The sequence below is a fragment of the Octopus bimaculoides genome, chromosome 22, assembly GCF_046866305.1.
Source record: "Octopus bimaculoides isolate indiv1 chromosome 22, ASM4686630v1, whole genome shotgun sequence".
NCBI lineage: Eukaryota > Metazoa > Mollusca > Cephalopoda > Octopoda > Octopodidae > Octopus > Octopus bimaculoides.
The window spans coordinates 34,945,206-34,960,065 of record NC_142949.1 but is presented as its reverse complement, the minus strand read 5'-3'; the positions used below and the strand labels follow the sequence as shown (position 1 = coordinate 34,960,065).

General features: G+C 37.9%; 1 protein-coding gene across 4 annotated transcripts in view; it reads left to right on the top strand.

Annotated features, from left to right (window-relative positions):
* Window positions 1-14,860, top strand: part of LOC106874159 (serine/threonine-protein phosphatase 2A 55 kDa regulatory subunit B alpha isoform) — a 66,743-nt gene that overhangs the window by 1,388 nt on the left and 50,495 nt on the right. For 2 of the 4 annotated variants that reach the window (XM_089339563.1, XM_089339561.1), the window contains exons 1-2: window positions 1,514-1,681; window positions 3,444-3,512. In XM_089339563.1, the coding sequence (XP_089195689.1) occupies window positions 1,675-1,681; window positions 3,444-3,512 (76 nt within the window). In that variant the 5' untranslated portion in view covers window positions 1,514-1,674. Of the gene's footprint in view, window positions 1-1,513; window positions 1,682-3,443; window positions 3,513-14,860 lie in introns of those variants that run through there. The other 2 variants (XM_089339562.1, XM_089339560.1) reach the window with 1 other exon arrangement.

The window sequence follows — 14,860 nt, the reverse complement described above, 5'->3', positions numbered from 1 at the left end:
ATAAACCCTGTGTAAGACTTACAGTAGTTTTAAATCCGTATTCTAAACTAAACTGATCGATCGAAATACGCAACGGGTTTAAATGTTGTCAAAGTTTAAAAAACATATACTATGAAAAATTTATTGAACGAAAATCCTTTAAAACTCTTTTTCCATTTACATTATTTCTCTCTCTCTATTCTTAAATTAATTTTATTCTTGAAACTTTCCCCAGAAATTTAAAAATCGGCCTTTAATAATAAATGTAATTGGAGCAAATTCGCTTATTCCTCATGTTTTATATATTTGACTTAAATTTCAGCAATCTTTGGCAGTTAATTTCAAACGGGGATGAAATTTTGATCCCGGTACTTGTTCGAGATTTTGCCCTTACATGATTTCTTTTTATTTATTAAACTTTATCCCGTTTATCCTTTCATTGCAAAATGAAATCGAAATTGTGTATAATTTGCTTTTCGGTTAAACAATATGTATTCAATAACATAAATTTATTGGACGTTAATTCCTGTAATTTACTAGTATAATTTATTTTACTTTATAATTTTGTTCATTCTGAACCTTTTTGCTAATTTCCTAACTTTTCGTGTTTTTTTTTCTCTAAATAATAAATTAAAGAAGTAGAGATATGATATAGAATTCAAGAAATATTTTTAATGTCAATTTAAAATGTTTTAAACTAAAAAAAAAAAAAATGCGGATAGTACATGTATATCAAACAGAAAAGTAATGAATTTTTGAATATCTCTTTTCGTTCTGCATAAAAGAAAATTTGTCTGTATTAAAATCAATTAGAGTAGAACATTTTGTTTTAGATCGATTTAAAATTATGCATAAAAACTCCAATTAACACACAAAGTTAATGATTTAAGATCGGAAAGTAGCAGTAGTTTAACGTTTTTAATTTTCTTTCATGGATCTTGTTAAATTTCTTTCAACTACTATATTATTTTCAAAAATTGTAATTATGATGTAGTTTTGTATGCTGATGTCGAAAATCGCATTCATTTTCCGCCTTAGAAATCAAGTTACAGGCATTTAAAACAAGCGGGTGAAAATTTGAAAAACTTCAAGTGGTTGGAAGAGATCTAACCAGGTCCTCTTTCTAAAATAAGTATATAATATATTTATATATATATATCGTTGCTAAGCCAACCTGTGAAGCGTAGCACAGGGGTGAAGGGGAAAAAATAATAATAAACCTTGTGCTACGAAAGAAAAGCAGTATTATATCTGACATTAATATTCTATATTTGCTTTTTTCCTTCTCCCCCCATCAGCAAGCAATTATTCCTTATTAGCTCTTGTTTAATAGAGCTTGCATTAAAATTAAACGTCGGCACTAACTTAAAACTATTTAAGAAAGACCCCAAAAATAATAATAAGGCTGCATGAAACCAAGTTTTTTTTTTGTCCTTTCCTCTTTCATTACAAAAGAGAAAGCAACGACATGGTTTCTGGATTTGATTTGATTTTATTTCCCAGCAATCCGTATCAAATGACGTCACATGATTCCACTTCTGGCCTGAGTGCGCCATTTTGAAATGTCGATGGTAGGGGTAATAGTTATTCCTTTACCATCGTAGGTCTGCCATTTACGGTTCCTACATTATTTTACTAACCACAGCCACTTCCCTTCTCCTACTGTTGGATAGTACAATTATTTCTCCGTTTACGATGGCGGGTAAGGAAGCTAACTTGTAACATTCATTAGGCTCTTTACGCGATGTTCGCCTCTTCTCATTTCTTCTTTCTCTTCGTCTCTCTGTTCTCTCTGTCTATCTCTTGACGCATGAGCATAAGGATATCGATGTACATTTCATGTATGTATATACATATATCGATGTATGCATATGAAACATAAATGGATATGTCTATATTAATATATACATACATGTCGTATATGCATATACATTAAAGTACACACACACATGTCTGTATGTGTGTGTGTGTGTGTGTGTGTGTGTGTAGCTTTGCATCTGACAATGTATGTGTATAGTTATACTGTTTGTGTATGTGTATATGTACACACACACCTGTGTATATATACACTCACACCTGTGTATATATGTGTAACTCTATAGCTATGCATGTATATATATAATATATATAGCTATACATCTCTTTCTATGTGTGTGTGTGTACGGTTTTACATCTGTGTATATTCATAATCTGTATAGCTGTATGTTTGTGTGTGTATGTATGCACATATATGTATATCTTTATATTTGTGTATGTATATATAGACCTAAAGGTTTATACACATATATATATGGAAAGCTATATATATAGCTTTATACCTGTGTATATCGATGTATAGCTTTACATCGATGTGTTGTCTCTCTAGACATACACACCTTTACATCGATGTACGTATATATGTGTATATGGTGGTACATCAATGCATATATCTCTGCATATCTGAGTGTAAGCATGTATAATATGCGAAAATATCAGTGTCTGCAAGTATGTAAGCAAAGTTTTACATCTGATGTAAGAGTGTGTATGTATGTGTGTATACACACATGTAAAAATCCATTCATACACACACACACACACATAGACAATCGTATGTATATATATATGTGTGTGTTTATATAACTTGGTGCATGTGTACGCATATAAGCGCACGCGTGTGTATGTCTGCATGCATGTTTGTGTGTATTTGTATAGCTATGTATGAACAGCTATGCATACATGTCTATTTGTGTGTGTGTGTGTATATATATATATATATATATATATATATATATATATATATATATATATATGCACACATATATATCATCGATTTTACATCAGTTTTTCCTTTGAGGCTGTTTTATGTCTGAATGCCCTTCTTGACTGCAATGATACAATGCATTTATTTTAAAATCTGGGATGCTCACGGTATAATATTCATTATTTGTCTGTGCAAACCTACATAGATCTATACATACATGTATGCATATATTTGTCTGTAACCTATACACATACACTCACTCATCTGTGTGTGTGTGCTGAGGCATGTCTGTGTGGTTAAGAAGCTCAGTTCCCAACCACTTGGTTCAGTCCTACTGTGTGCCACCTTTGGCAAGTGTCTTCTACTATACCTCTGGGGTAACCAAAGTAATGTAAATGGATTTGATTGACAAACTAAAAGAAGCCCTTTGTGTGTTTGTGTGTGTGTGACTTGATATCTTGTGAGTGTTGTATGCAAGGGTCACCAGCATTCAGGCAGTGTCCTTCATTTCTAATCTTACATCAAATGAAAACCTGTCCAGCTGCAGGGAAAATATCACTTTACTTGGAAGCAAGTGAGAACTGATCACAAGAAGGATATCCATCCAGCCATAGAACATCTGCCTCAACAAATTCTGTCTGGCCTATGCAAGCATGTGATATACAACGATATACAATGTCAGTATGTAACCTATAAACATAACATACATCTTTGTCTTTTGTAGGTAATGGTGGGGAGATCCAGTGGTGTTTTTCTCAAGTGAAAGGTACCATAGAGGAAGATATCACTGAAGGTAGGTGCTATTACATGATTTTGTTTCATTTTTCTTTATACACAGCACTAGCAACCTGACCGGTTTCATGACCTTTAGTGTTTCTTGTTACTGTTGTTGTGTTACATATCTTGGGTCACTTTGTCTAGATGTGGTAGTTCTCATTGATACAAGGATCTCAGAGATGCGCTTATTTGCCCTCTGCCAGCTATAAAGGTTTATGCTATCTTCAGTTAGTCCTGATTGAATAGCATTGCAGTTCTGTTTCAGAATGGTCTTGATCTGGAGGCAAGTACACTTTTCCAAGTCCTGTTTAAGTTGATGGTCCTGGATATGAATAGCAGTGAAGGTCATTGCATGTTTTCATTAAGGGCTGTTTACTGACTGGGGGATTTCTTTAGATGCTGAAAGACATTTCTTTGAAACTCCTGTTTATCAGTGTTTCCTAGCTATTGGAATGGTATTTCGCTCATATATGTTGAAGTAGCTGTTAGGAAAGTGCAGAATCCACTCAAACTTGCTTCAACAGTTCCAGTTGTCACCTGGGTATCACCTGAATTTCCCTAATGCATTTCTGGATTTGGACAAACTGTAGCAGGTGATCTATATTGTATTTAAATTTTCATTTGACTTACTGATAATTGCAATATAAATTGTCCATAATGCCAGTTAGTTGGCTATGCTGACCACAAACTTTGGGACTTGACTGTCAACCGAGGCAAAACTAATAGAAAGGGATCTGGTTACTGGAAGCTAGCTGCATGTTTTGTGACAAACATTTCAAGAACTAGATTAGCAGACTTTTTAAGTGGGGAGTACTGACAAGGACTGTCATCAGGTCATCACCAACAACAGGTGGTGAGTCTTACTTATGAGAAAAATTATTGGAATCTGTTAGTTTTAGAAAAGTTGGTAGTTATAGAGAACAGGAGAGCAGTAGTGTAGCTATAGGATGGAAGGACGAGGAAGCACTTTGGGGTTTACTGTGTAAACGGTGGAGGGAGAGCAAATTCAAGAGGTTTGCTGTGAAAGCCTGTATAAGGGCATAGGGTCAGCAAATTCAAGGGCTGTCCTGGCAATTAAGGAGGAGCTAATCAATCAATTAGAAGAGATTCATAGAAAAGGCATTGCAAACACTGTTCTAGTAGCAAGTACAGCCAATGACCATTTCTTCATGGAACATGAAGGATATATTTGTGCTGGGGTGTTTTAGCTGAGAGAAGGGGATGAAAGGCATTTGATGTGCCTTGGTATCAAGAAGGGCAGTGTGAAAAAAACAAAAGACAAAACAAAACATGTTCATCTTCGACTAACTGCAATGGGCATTGCTTCTTTGATTCCAAGCACGTTTTTTTACTTTGCCAAACTGTTTTGTGAGGAGTGATAAGTGAAGGTGGTGGACATTGATACCTCTCTTGACAGTCTCCAGCGAATCTCATCTGAACATGTAGAGTACTGCAAAAAGCTGATTTCGGCAAGCAAAATAGGAGATAGTTTGAACTGCTCTGCCAGGCTAGATGACTCTGTCTTGTAATAAAATTTATTACATGTCTGGCTTGCATGCTGCTACTGTTTGGTCTACTAAAACTGGCAGTAATTGGAAAGATTCTCAGCCAGGTGAGTTGACGGAGGGTTGAAACAAGAGGAACATATAAAAACAAAACAGCTTTGGGTCCATAACTCAAACTAAACACAGATTATAGCAAAGGTAATTGTCAAAAGTGAGGTTGGTATTTGCAGTTGGAGACAAATTTATGCTTTCCCTAGGAAATCTATGCCTGACAATGTCTACCTTGTGCAAAACCTCATAAAATGAGTCAGGAATACATCTGGTTTTGGTGGGTTCTTGATCAATTTAGATCAATCTAAAGCTTATAACAAGATTAAACCTTTGCTACTTGGGGGCTTTCCTAAATGCAGCTGGTTTCACTTTCATCTTCTGAGCCTAGATCGCTACAATGTGTAGCATCATCTGTTTGGTAGTTAAACTAAATGGTCACTTATCTAACCCCTTTTTCTCTTTTTTTTATTTTGTTTGCATCATGTGCTAGGTCTGTCAAGGGTCCCCTATTTCCTTTCTCCTGAATGTTTTGGTGCTTGAGCCATTGCTGCAGAAATTTGAGATGTTTAGGAGCTTCTTGCTTGAGCTGTGTGTGTATATGCAGATATCACCATTCTTTGTACCAGACTTGTTGGTATTTGAGTTGGTAGGCACCATACAGGAGGTGTACAGTGAGATCACAAGACGCACATTAATTGTGGGGAAAATTGTGGACTGGCAGCTCAGCAGCTAGAGATGCAATATTTTGTAGGCTTGTGGCATCTGTCACTGGTCTGAGTATCTGGTTAAGGTGCTTGGAGTTTGGTTGCAGACCAGATCTTTTGAATGATAAAGGGCTAAAATAGGTTGTAAACAAGGTAACCACTCACACTCAGAAATGGGTTGAGTGGAAGCTGTTGCATTTGAAAGTTAAAGCAGTAGTGGCTAATACTCTCATCACTTTGGTGTACAACCACTTGAGTGTTGTACTTTGTTCAAACAAAATGCTACTACAGTAGAGTGTGTTCTCTTTCACTTCATGCGAAAGGGTCAAGTTCTGCTGGTCAAGAGATCTGTCTGACGCTAGCAACAAGTCCAGGAAGTTTCAGGATGCTGTGGTTAGTGATGTGTAGGCACATGTTAAAGCTCATCTCCTTGATTAGGCTGTAATCTTGGTTTAAACACACTGAGCTTGAGCTTTTGGCATCTAAAATGTTGCATGGGGCTCCTTGCACTCTTTGCCAGCCAAAGCAATGTGGTCAACAGAGCAAGTACTGATTTCTATAGAAGATTAATGGAGGATATAAGCAATGATGGTTTGGGAATGACTTGAACTCTGTTACACGGGACACTGTTTAGGACAGATGCTCAAGACTTAAAACTCTTCGCAACTAAAGTTGTCTGAGATGTTTGGAAATGAAACCGTTTTGCACGCTATCAATCAGAGTACATGGATGGCAGGTTTGTAAGCTTGTGTCAAGTAATTTGCTGTCATATACATGAAGGACAGATCTGGCTATCAGCTGAGTCTATGGCGAAGATTGGTAATTTTCTTCTGCCTGGTGATTACATCAAAAGAAGATTTTTGGTGGATGTGCTTAGTAAGCTAGATTAAGGACAAGGTTTCCCTCGGAGACATTGCCTAGCAGTGTGTGTGTGAATAAAGGGTGTGGGAGAGCTTCTAGATTGAAGTGTCACACTAAACCAGGTATTCTATGTGGTATGTTCCAAATTAACCTGGGTGGATTTCCTCTCTGATCTTTTTCTAGTTGATGTTACCGTTTTGTTTTCACTTTCATTTTACTCATTACACCCACTCGCTTTTTTCTTTCTCTCTGTAATTTCGTCCTTGTATTGTTCCTACATCTTAGGGTCCTTTGGTTCGAAGCCAGGACAGATAGAGGCCTTTCATCCTTGCAGGACCGAAAACTAACAAGTACCGGTCAAATATTGGGGTCGATTTAATCGACTAACCCTCCCCTAAACGTCTTATCTCCTAACTTATGGCCGAATCGTTAGCGTGTTGAACAGAATAGATCAATTTCGGTTGAGATCGTCTTTACTCGTCATGCCTCGGGGGTCGGTAAAATAAAGTACTAGTTAAAGTACTAACGTCGGTTTTAATCATCTATCCCCTCCTCTCAAAATTACTGGCCTTGTGCTTGAATTAGAAACAATTATCGAGGGTGGTGGATAGGCAGAATTGTTACAGCGTCGGACAAAATTGCCGTGACTGAATTCCTTCCGGGTTCAAATCTCACCGAAGTTAACTTTTACTTTTTCATCCACCCAGATTCGATAAAATAAAGTACCTGTCCCAAGCCTCGGCTTGGTCGATTTCACAGACTAACCCACTCCACCCTCAAAAACTGCTGGTTTTTGCACCTAAATTTAAAACCAATCATTTACATCTTGTCCTAACATGAATAAGCTCCATTTAAATTTGTTGTCTTTTTTTTTTACTATATTATATATATATATATCGTTTTTTTTTTCTTATCACTTTCCATTCTTTATGTCTTCGTCTCTCTCTCTCTCTCTCTGTATGGCTATGTCTGTCTGTTTGTCTTTATTCAGCCATTTGTGTGTCTCCCCCCTTCCCTTTTTGTCCACCTCCTTTATCTCTCCATCTATCTTATCAGCCTGTTTGCTAATATATACATCTATCATATCTTTTTTCTACCTATGTCTATGCTTGTCCGGTTTATCTCACGTCTGAATGTCCGCTATGAATGTTCGTACGTCTCTGCGCGCGTGTGTGTATCTGTCTGTCTCTTACCTTCATTTCCGCTTAAAGCATTACTAACGTTTTATTATATGTATATATATATTTTTTATTATTCTTTCTCGATTTCATATCGCATTGCCGCTTGCTATGATGATACGACTTAGCGGTAATAATTGTCACTGTTCCACAATGAGAGAACAATTGTACTTTTTTTTTTTTCACTGGTTACACTAATAGCATTGTGCTAACTGTAATATCACTAGCTATAATGATTAGTAACCACTTATTGAAATATCATTGGCAGCACTGATTAGCACAGCGGTTATTCGTAACATCACTGGCTATAATAATTAACACGGAAATTACTTGTTAATATCAGTGACTCTAGTTTTAGCTGGATTGTCATAATTGTGGTGTCACTGGCTGCAATGATAGGTGGTGGCACGCTGATAATTGTAATAACACCACCGGTTGCAGTGATAACTCGGTGTCTGGCTACAATGATAGCAGGCTGGTGATAGTGATCGGTGATACAGATAATGGTTGTTATATTTTTCTGTATTAATCTTTCATCGCCTGGCCGAAGCATTTTTCGTAAGTCTATTCTAAACGCCCAGATTTTTTTTTAGTTGTCCCTTGTTTCATACGTTCTGAGTAATATAAAACCTTCTATTCATAAATCCCAGTTTATTCTTTGCTGAGGGGGGAAATATGTATAGTATATGATGCATAGATGCCGGGGAAATATGCCATACACAGGACAGGGTTAAGGAAATGATTACTGATCTCATGATATAACTGGTATTAATTTTATCTGTCTGATCGCTACATTTCTCGACAGCTCTCTGCTTGTTTTGGTTATGATTGGATACTGGACTCGCTGTTAAATGATAATGATCTACTGCAGACTTGTGTGTATGTGTGTCTTCTCTATATTAGGGCAACAGTGGCACACTTGGTAAGGCTGCTTTGCAGTTGTGTTGTCGCTTAATACAAGGTCAGCCTCGATTTTGTAGAACTCGTTCAAACCGTGACTGTTCTGTCTTTCTGGAAGGTATCGTGTCGGTAGGACTACAATACTTGAACAGCATAAGCTGTGATTTAAGTGGGATATATTTTGCAGCCATAATTTTTAGTAGGTCGAGAGACAGCATAAAGGCTCTCGCACCAGCTTCGTCGTGCCTTGCCTTGCAAGAAGTTTAATTACGTCCCTTTGCGTTTTGTTTTCGAATCTAGACGTGGTTGACTTTGCTTTCCATTCTAAGGCCCGGGTGGTGGTGCTGTCAATAAAATACCAATCAAATAATAAGTTCTGTTCGATCAACGAACGTATGGGTCTTGCGTCGATATTAGTAATTATCAATTAATGGAAATTCTCATTAATTTCGTTGCAATATGTCTCTTACGATTGTTTTAAAAAAATCTGTTTCCTTTGCCGCTTCCAAACGAATATATTCACGTAACCCCCCTCCTTTCTCTGTTTTATTTATTTAATCGTAATTTTCGCTTCATCATTCGTATCCCAACACCCCGCATCAAACTAGGACGCAGTGGTTTTTTTTTTCTTTTCTGGGGTAGGGATTGGCTAGTCTCTTCATTGCACTGAACAAGATCATCCCTCTTTCCTTTAATACGAAGTATGTCCCTTATCCATCTCTTTCTCTGTAATTTTTATATTATGACTCTTTCCCCTCTATTCCTTCATTATTGCTAATTACGAACCCACCACTTGGTGTGGAATATTTTTCCATGTGCTGATAGGATCTCAAAAAAAAAAAAAAAAAAGGGAATTGGGTTAGAACTAGCTTACAAGCCAGTTCAGTATACTATAGTTACGCTTGGGCAGACTTGGTGATTATAATATGACAAATATATAGTTATTGATTTTCTTCATGAGTCGGCCCCTGAACTGATTTTTGATGTCCGACTCACCTCCCGCCCTCTCTCTTATCTAGGCTCTGCTCTGTTTACCCAGCAGCAACACGCGTATATATGTATACATACAAGTTCAACTCACATACACACACAATTACTTATACGGCATGTTTTGTACCCTATATATATATATATACACACACACACACACACACACACACATATATATATTTGTGTGAGTATTTGTTGAAAAGACTTCACAAACTGTTAGTTTCGCAGAACGAATCAATTGAAGTTTTTCAGCTTCTATAAAACACTAATTTACTCTACCTCTGGTATTCGAGTACTATTTTTTTTTTTGCTGCCTATGTACTCACGTGTGTGCGTGCGCGGTCGCACTTCTGGGTTAGATAATTCCGTTAAGAATACATATCCGCCATCTCATGTTACAAGTTTTCGTAACTCTATAAATGATGTTTATCAAAACAGTTCCCCCATTATTTCGTTGAATTCGAAGGAAGGGTCTCCACTCCGGCTCTCATTTCGAATGAGAACATGTTGGAGCCATGTTAGACAGACACTTCATTGCAGTGGTTTTCAAACCGACAAGCACCCACTCCTCTACAAATATTTCTGAACGTGCTTTGTGCCCCACCCACCTCCTATTAAGATCGAATAAGAGTTTGTAGTCATATAATCTCAACATCTTAATTTTTATTATTAAAGATGGTACTTTGCCGCTTCCCCCCCCCCCCAAATATATCTTCACATGCCTGTCTTTGGTGTCGAGTGCACTTGGTAATTGTGGGGAAGTAGGTTCGTTTTCTCCACTGGGCATTTTCGCTGTTGATTGACACCCTGACTTTTTCTAAGAATATATTATTTGGACACTGTTGGTGTATATATTGGACCATACCAAAATAGTTCTTACCATTTCTAAGCTGATGATTTGTGATTTTTGCTTCTATTTCTAGTAGAGTTGGCGACTGTGTTCAGACTCTTATCTGCAACACTGTTGTATGTGTGTATAGTTGTAGGTGTAACCCCTATGTTATATACATCCCAGGGGATTCTAGAACTTCAGTAAATGTTTGACAGGGATATGGAGATATATATATATTTCAATCCTGAACCAGTTTGTCTCTATAAAAGACTATTGCCTCTCTCTCTCTCTCTCTCTCTCTCTCTACACACACACACTGCAACGAATGTAGATAGGTATAAGCAGACAATCTTTTTCAAATCACACACACACACACACACACACACATACATACATGTATCATCTTCAAAAGCTGTGAAATATCACAGCTGGAATATTTCTTTTGATCAGAGGTGTGTCTGTTCGATCTTTGATCAGAGGTGTGTCTGTTCGATCAGGACTGATTGTCAAGCACCTATCCCAATATTCGAGTACTGATGTCTCATTCACTATCGTATCTGCATTGATATTCGTTTCTCCAGAGATCCACCGCCATTCAGAAATAAATAAATAAATAAATATTCTCGTTTGAATGAAACAACCTACTGTTTTGTCTTCTCTCTCTCTTTCTGCTGCTATTACTACTACTACTACTACTACTACTACAACACCATCTCGTGCCCATCAGGCATTGCTCGCCACTTCCGACCTCATCTGGAATCCGCCCACCATTAATTACGCCGACTCTTCTGTTTCTTTTTTTCTTTTCTTTCGCCCGCCCTCTTCCTACATTCCTCAACGTCAAGTCCCATGAAAGCGATTTTCCCCACCACCACCGTCTCTTTCTCTCTCGCCGTAACCAACCTGTTAATTTTTATTCAGTGCCAATCATCATCATCATCAACCTCATCAGTTAAACACTGATCAATAAGAGAAACTTCCCACGTGCTATGAGCGAAGTTCTTTCTTCTCCGAATCGACGGTGAAAAATATGGAGTGTACATCCATATACAGCAGCTAATTATTACACTATCTTAGATTTTACACGGAAACAAAAATTCACACACACACACACGCACACTATTCATTCATTCATCCATATGGATTGATAACTATATGTATAAGATACATATATGTATGTATTGCAGTGTATAATTTTGATGCCTGATCTCTAAAACTGAAAGTAAAGCACTCCTTTTAAAATAACTTATGTGCCGATACAAATGGCATAACCGGTGTGAATATTAATATGATAAATATAGGTATATATATATATGTGTGTGTGTGTGCGTACATGCATAAATGCACATGTGGACTGTAGAGCTTTGTAGATTGTCTTTTAGTGGTGCGATTATCTCATTTTGCCTACCAAATACCCACCGTATCTTTCCGTTTCATATTCCATAAAGATTAAACTGCACCCATTGAAAGAGGCGCCTTTGCCATGTTACGTACGAACCAGTGACCGAAGAGCCTGTAAAATAATATAGACCATAAGTAGCTGGGTTTTTTTTTCGTTAATATGGTCACAAGTCGAAACGGGTGTGAAAAAAAAAAAATAATGCCGTAAGCGAACTGTATTGATACAGGCATACCTCAAATTACATTGTTTCGAGTTACGTCTTTTTCGAAAACAGGTACCTGAAAAATATATAATTTTTTTTTTTTTTTTTTTTTTGGCGGGGTGAGTGGAAGAAAAAAGGGTGGGGGTATCGCTAAATGGTGTCAATATTTCCACTTTGTGACAGCAAACTGAAAGAATGCCATCTTTTATGATACTAGGACTGGAACCGCGTGTTCTGTCGGTTGCAACACGTTCGCTTTCCTCTCTCAAGTTTGTACATAATGAAATATCTTGTATATCGTTTATAGGTCATTATGTAGACCCGTTAATTTATTTACCGTACACACAAACACATCCGATGTATGTGTGTCCATCCATGCATATTTCTTTGCGCCTGTGCTCCGTATAGAATGTTGGTCACATTGCTGCTGCTGCTGCTTCCCTTGGGGGTGGGGGCGTGTTGTTTCTGTGACTTACGAGCATCCCTGTGTTTGTCCATTTCGTTCGATACTGAAATGACTGTGCGCGCACATAGATGTATATATATAACCACCTGCTTGATATGATTGTGTATACGAAGCCTTTACACACACACACACACACACACACACACACACAGAGCCTGTGATGCTTCTACCAAGCTGTCACCGGTGTTTGATGTCTGTGTCCACAGTGCTCCAATTCTTTCAATCAGAACCGTATCCCCCCCCCCCCCCCCACCACCTCTTGTCAGTCGGAATTGAATTAAAATTTTATTTTTAGACTTGTAGAATCTTCGCGACTGTTTGAGCTCATTATTTTGTTTTATTTTTGGCCAACGCTGAGAACACCACTAGATTTCGTTTTGTCTACTCTTGATGCAGCATCATCATCATCATCAATTATTACCGTCATTATTTTCATTATGTCATTGTCACCGCCATTGTAATTAACACCCTCATTATCGTCATTCCATCAGTCCTTTGTTGGAATTACACCCGTAATTTTGACACATAAAGAATTTTTTTCTCTCTTTGGCAAAAATTAAAAGAGTAGGTAATTTTTCTAGATTGTTAATTTTGACATATTTTCTAGATTAATTTGATAATGGTTGATGATTGTTGTCGACTTTATCTTTCACCTTTCCAAGTTCGATAAAATAAAGTAACCCCACTTCAAGTACTGGGGGCACTCTCCCACGTTTTATGCTTTGTGCCTGTGTTAGAAAATTATTTTAATTCTTAGGGGCTTCATACCATAAGCTTAATAAATCTTGTAAAGGAAAAGCAAGGTACTTGCTGTACACACACACAAAGCATATTATAAAGATGGGGTTGAGTTACTACATCAGTCCGAGACCTGTGAATGAATATCTTGCGACCCCATAAATAAATTCAGCCCCTTGATTTTTAAGAGGAATTTTCCCGCCCAGGATCCCAAAGCGCGCTTGTTCTTCCTTGCAAAAATTATTTCGCAGACTGTATACGCGTGCACGCATGCGTGCACACAGTTCGCCAGGCACTTAGGGAGGGCTTCTTAACGATTTCTTCCATGGATAACGAACCCATCTATCTGAAGAGACAGTCATCTCCACCAGGTGGATGGTCAGCAGAGTCCACCCTTTCCGTTTCTTTTGTTTGCATGGACCACACGGAACTTGTTGAGGCAGATTTTCTATGGCCGGTCGCACTTCCTGTTTCAAAGCGATGGAGGATTTCCTTGTGGCCAGACATGTTTTTGCATTCAAAACCAGAAACGAGCAGCGTTATCTGTATGACGGTGGTGCTCATTTACAGCAACGAAGCTAAGACAAGGGTGCGCGCACGCACGCACTTATACACGATGGGCTTCTTCCAGCTTCCGTTTATTGAGGTCACTCACAACAAGGCTTTGGTCGGTCCTGGGTTATAGTAAGACATTTGCCGAAGGTGTCACGTAGTAGGGACTGAACCCGAGAACACATGGTTGAGAAGCAAGCTTCTGAAACCACACAGCCACATTTGTGGGGGAAAAAAAAAAAAAAAAGGGTTAATCCCTCGCGACATTTTGTCTACTGCTTGTCGGTATCCACTGATGATAATCCTTTCTATTTTAGGCACAAGGCCTGAAATTAGGGGGCAGGGACTAGTCGGTTATACTGGCGCTTATTTTAACGACCTCGAAAGGAAGAAAAGGCAAAGTCGACCTCGGCGGAATTTGAACTCAGAACGTAGCGGCAGACGAAATACCGCTAAGCATTTTACCCAGCGTGCTAACGATTCTGCCATTTCACCACTTTAGTAATAATAATAATGATCATGATCATTTCTAACGTTGCCACAAGGCTGTAGACTTTTGCTAGGCGTGTACAGCCTGTGTGTGTGTGTATATATATATATATATATATATATATATATATATATATATATATATATATATATACACACACACACGCAATAGGTGGCGTATGGTGGTTGTCACGGGTTGTGCTGAACTTTAACAGCTCTGTTATAAAGTATAAACACGGAATCTTTCGGCTGTTTCTAGACGACAGGCTGACGTCTTAATTCATAATTTCCGAGCTATACATAATTAGATTGGAGAACAAATAACGAACAGATTATATCGTGATATTGTAGGAACAGATTTATTTAGAAAATCTAACCAGTTTTAGTGGGTGTGTAGCGTTCACCTATCATACCCAGAATATACGGCCTTGAGAGAGCGTGAAAGTGTGTGTATGTGTGACAGTGACTGCGAAGTGTCGCTGCATGTATAGCTT